General features: G+C 24.4%; 1 protein-coding gene across 1 annotated transcript in view; it reads right to left on the bottom strand.

Moving 5' to 3' along the window:
• The window catches only part of LOC108694235 (RCC1 and BTB domain-containing protein 1-like), a 6,832-nt gene extending 6,097 nt beyond the window's left edge, over positions 1 to 735 (bottom strand). Inside the window, 1 exon segment of the mRNA XM_018203599.1 lies at positions 646 to 735. Coding sequence (XP_018059088.1) covers positions 646 to 735 — 90 coding nt within the window.
• Positions 736 to 5,330: the final 4,595 nt, after the last annotated feature.

Raw genomic sequence — 5,330 nt, 5'->3', positions numbered from 1 at the left:
AATTTATATTGAATTTAAATATACAGATTTTATTTAAATATATTGTGATCATTTAATTTAGATTTATTATTTAACACCATTTTATATTTGATAGAATGAACTTCAAAAGTTCGTAATTATGTTGTACAATCAAATCAAAGATTACACACATTGCTTCTGGAAAAAATTTTTACTTTTATTGTGATAAATAAAAACAAGATTTTTGAATGGGGATTATCAAAGAATAAATAATTTTATATCAGAACCAAGAAGAGTAATCGAATTTTTTTCACAAACAGTTGGTAATAAAATTCATATAAAGAACATTTTAATAACATCACAACAATGTTATAACATTGCTACACAATGTTGTTGAAATGTTCCTTGCTTATTGGGCTTGTATTATCGATTAACAATAATTATAATAAATAATCATATAATTTTTGTATAACAATTATATTTTTCTCTTTTAAAGATTCAAAAATCCTTTTCCAAGATTAAAGTATACACATTAATACGGGTCTGAAATTCCGAGTTATTCCGAGAATGTAAAAAAAATTTCAAAAAAAGAAAAATTTCAAAGCAAGAAACATTTTGGAACATTTCAATAACATTATAGCAATGTTATAACGTTGCTACAATGTTGAATTATAAATATTTGCTTACTGGAAGTGAATAGAATCCCCTTAAATTGGCTAAACTTTCAAAAATCATATACGCCTGATTACCATGAGTTGTGGCAGAAATACTCCACATGTGAATTGATTTATGTTCTACAAAGGCTTTCTACCGGAAGAGAAGTTTAATGTCAAAAATGCTTAAATAATGTTATATATTGCTGGAGTGAAATTCCGTAAACAAAACGTCTCCCTTTTGCTTTTCCACGTGATGCGCGATATATAACTCTATTTAAACATTTTTGGCTTTTTTCCGGTGAAAATTCATTTAAGAATATTCATTTGACGTCATTTGCCAAAACTATGATAACGGGTATGAGTCATTATAGTCTAGTTCTTCCTTTTTCATAAACTTGGAACAATATTCTTTCAATTCCTGAAAATTATAACGGTATAAATAAGTGTAAAATAAGGATATATTTTTTATAATTAATGTATACATGGAAAGAATAATTTGCTAATGTATCAAAAAATTTAGCTAAATATAGATCTGAAAAATAATATTGTGTTATCATTAAAATTAACTATCAATTTCAAGCATGAACAATGCTGCAAGAAGTTTTGACATTCTAACTATCAGTTTGAGCATACTATATAATTATGTTAATGATTCATAATATCACAATAATATCATTTTCAAATCAGTATCTAGATAATATTTTATATATATTTTAGCAAAACCATTTTTTCCATATAAATTCTAGCATTTTAAAACTATAGTATTGAAACTGGATAGATTAATAATACAACAGAAAGGATTATATAACTTATGAGTTCGATTCATGGTTCTTATATATAATATCATATAATATACAACATATTATAACATTTCAGAAATGTACAACACAAAAGTATTCTACTGCGATAAAAACAAGAATAAAAAAAATATAAAAAAATGTAAAAAAGAATAAAATTCCAATTGGACAATGTATCCATCTTATCATAAATTATAGTACTTTGAAAAAGAAATAATAGAAAAAAAAAGAAAAAGTGAAAATAATCAAGTAAAAATTATCTCCTTATTGTATTTTAATAATAGAGGATACGTTTGATATCATCATTTTTTTTTTATTCGCCGAATGCAATCTCTCTCACTTTTCATACAGCACTTGTCAAATAATTTCAGGAGTTCTACAACAAAACATTTGTTTTAATTACGAATTAAAAATAGTACTAATATATTTAATTAAAACTCACCTAATTCGTTTTCCAAACACAATAGATCGATTATACCGGTGTATAAATATTTAAAAAATGCTCTATACACAATATACGAATAATCATCATACTTAACAACCCTGTTCCAAAACATGTTAAAGTGCAACAAATGTCAAACATTACAAGTTTTTAATAAAAATCATTTTATCACTAATCATTTCATAAATGATTACCTTTGTTTGTTTTCAACCCATTAAAATGGAACATATTTTGGAAATATGATAATTGGATCTTTCTCAAGCGAGAGATAGTAAATTAAAATGTATAATATATGTAGTTAAATAGATACTAGTTAAAATGTTAAAAATTAAAAAAGTTAAAAAGTTAATTACTTAGTTAATTTTAAATGTATTAATTTTTAATTTAATTTAGTTACTTTTAAATTTTAATTTATTAACTTTTTTAAATAAAAAATTTTTCTATCTCTTTTAATGCTAATATTTTTTTTCTATAAAGTCAAACATTAGAGAATTAATTTAGAAAAAGTTCAATGATTTTAAAATGAGAGTTCTATAATAATAAGTGTCACATCATACGGTAGTCAGTTTTTATTGACTCGCTAAATTTTGTCAATTCCCGCTTGTATTTAAATCACACTAATTTTAGATAGCATAAATATTATATTTTAGCAACATAAATATGAAATAAGCCTTAGATGAAGAATTCTTAGAATAATATCCACTCATGCATATCCACTCATTTTCTAAATTTTTACGTATATTTTTTGTAACTAATATCTAGTCCATATGATGGTAAACATGCATAAAAAGTCGTTTCAGAAGTCAAAGAAAGTTAAATAAAGGTTAAAGAAAGAGAAATAATGTAAACATATACTCTTCTCTCGCAAGATTTTGACAAAAATGCTTTATGATGTGTGACTCTTATTATATAAGTAACTTATATGTGAATATAAAATTAAATCTATCTAACAATCTATATTTGTAAATGTTATTTAAAGTAATCTCATTTTAAGAAAAATTAGGACATTCTGATCTCAAAAATAATTTTTTCAAAATTAACTTTTTTTTAAACTTAAATTAATTCAATCTGAACTTAACTTTTATTAACTCTTTATTCCTTCAACTTTTAACCTAATTTTATTAATTTTATAAGCTAATTTTAATTTAATTTAATTTAAAAAAACATTACCGTCTCTGCGTGTTTCTCTCTCTCTCTCTCTCTCTCTCTCTCTCTCTCTCTCTCTCTCCTCTTTAATTTGCCTCCACTAATATTTCTATTTGATAATATCACAGATTTTATTCAATTGTCGTTTATATTATGCATAATATATATTTATTTCATGCTATACTTATTTCTATTCCATCATATAAGATATATGTTACAATAAACTAATGTAAATAATATAAGATAAACTAATGTAGTGTAAAAGCAAGTAAAAAAATTAATAAGATATTGAGTAATACACTGCTATATTATTCAATTCAGAGGGGATCCTAGTTTAGAGCGCTAAGAAATAGAGAAAATTTAGGAATTATTTTTTAAAACTATTATTCTTAAAAACTTTAAATTTTAGGGGCATTTTTATACATATTTATTAGTTAATTATAAATTTTTTAAAATTATTTTATTAAGATTTGTCCGAGATATACGTTATATTGCAGCGTTTCATGTAACCATAATTTGACGTTGCTATTGTAGAACTCATTCAAGCGATCTGAAATAAAAAAGTAAGATATATTTTTATGTTATTAATTCCTCTTCTGTGTAAACTTCGTTTTGGATAAAAAATTGCAAAATTTTAAGTAAAACTTGTTTGAAAAAAGATTTGATTTTTTTCATTATTTTTTCGACGTTTTTAATAAAAAAAAGTTTATTATTAACATTTTATTAGTTTTATAATTTTTATTTATTTTACACAAAAGATATAACAGTTATTTCGAATTATCCAAAAGAAACCAATTCAATTATTAGTTTTTGCATTATGATATCAACGAACTTGAAAAATACATTTCGAGAAAAACATTTTTAAGGTTTTTGATATTATTTATACACAATTTTGTATACTTACAGTTAATTTCTAGTTAATTTGCTATTCCTGGTCCATAAAATAAACCTGCTTCCTCAAAAAATTCGTTTGCCTCCTTTATGTTGCTTTGGTCAGCAATAGGACTTTTTTTTATAGCTTGAGCGATTTTTATTTCTGCTCATGCGAGTCGCCGTTCTCTACTCGCATTCAATTTTTTAGCTGATATACTCATAAACGAAATTAAATTTTCGGATATAAATTGATTGCCTTAATATTTTCTTTTTTTATTTCTGTCTTAACGGTTAGGGATATCTCTTCTACGTTTCCATGATATGTATTATCCGTTCAAGCCAATTCATACCGCTCAAGCCGTTCGAGAAAGAACTGAATTTGAAAGACTAAGACTCTATCTTTTATAGGCGTTGTGTTAAGTTAGATACACATATATAAAGTTTGTTGTATGTGTAAGAGATCCTGTTTCTTTTGTTTGGACGCTTGGGATTTTTGGAACATAAATAGATCTCGCTCTAAGCTGAGATCCCTTACTTGAGCGCGTCAAACGGTTGGATGGTTACCTACTAATCACTTATATATTCGTTAAATTTTTAAATTTCGAAATAATACTTTAGGAACATATTTTTTAAATGTTTTACTATCCAAAAATTAGAAAAAATTTTTTCGATTCTTTTAATGATTCAAGACTAGGATCCTTCCTTTAGAGAACATATAAAATGTCTATCAATTCTACCAATTTGTTCAACTGATATTTATAAATATAAAAAATGTAAATATAAGACACGTCATGCATTTACGTTGTAAAATATTACGCAAATAATCTTGTGAGATATTGAAGTATAACAATAATGTTGTTATACTTTTATCTATTAAACGTTATACTTTTATCTATTATTATATAAATCAGATATTATGTACATAGTTTATTCTCAACATAATTCCCATACAAATTATTTCAACAATCCTGATGAAAATAAAAATCAGAGCATAAATCGGCTGTGGGAAAGTAACAAAAGCGTAAACGAAACTTCTAGAAGACGAAAATTGAAAATCAAAATGTGAAAGAAGCGTAAATACTTCATTGTTTCAATTAAAAATAACTTAATAAATTATATATTTCATTTATATATAAATGTCAATTATATTTTATATCAAATAAAATATTAATTATTATGCATATCATGTCTTGCCAATATATTTTCATAATAATTTTGACGAATAGATCTATAATAGCGAAAGAACAGTGTAAGGTGTAAAATATACCTAAATATAAGTATAACTAATGTCTAACATTAGGTGATATGTTTGGATAACATATTTAGAAGATATAGTTTATTTCACGACATAGATACAACATCGTGTAATATGTAGCAGTTTCTTCTAAATTTAAACGTTTTGTCGCAATAGTCAATTTGCGGGATGTTCCAAGTTAGCTTTATATGTACTGCACTGTC

The sequence above is a fragment of the Atta colombica genome, unplaced genomic scaffold (genome assembly GCF_001594045.1).
Source record: "Atta colombica isolate Treedump-2 unplaced genomic scaffold, Acol1.0 scaffold12, whole genome shotgun sequence".
Lineage (NCBI taxonomy): Eukaryota > Metazoa > Arthropoda > Insecta > Hymenoptera > Formicidae > Atta > Atta colombica.
The sequence above is the reverse complement of the archived record's forward strand: the minus strand, read 5'-3'. Positions and strand labels throughout refer to the sequence as shown.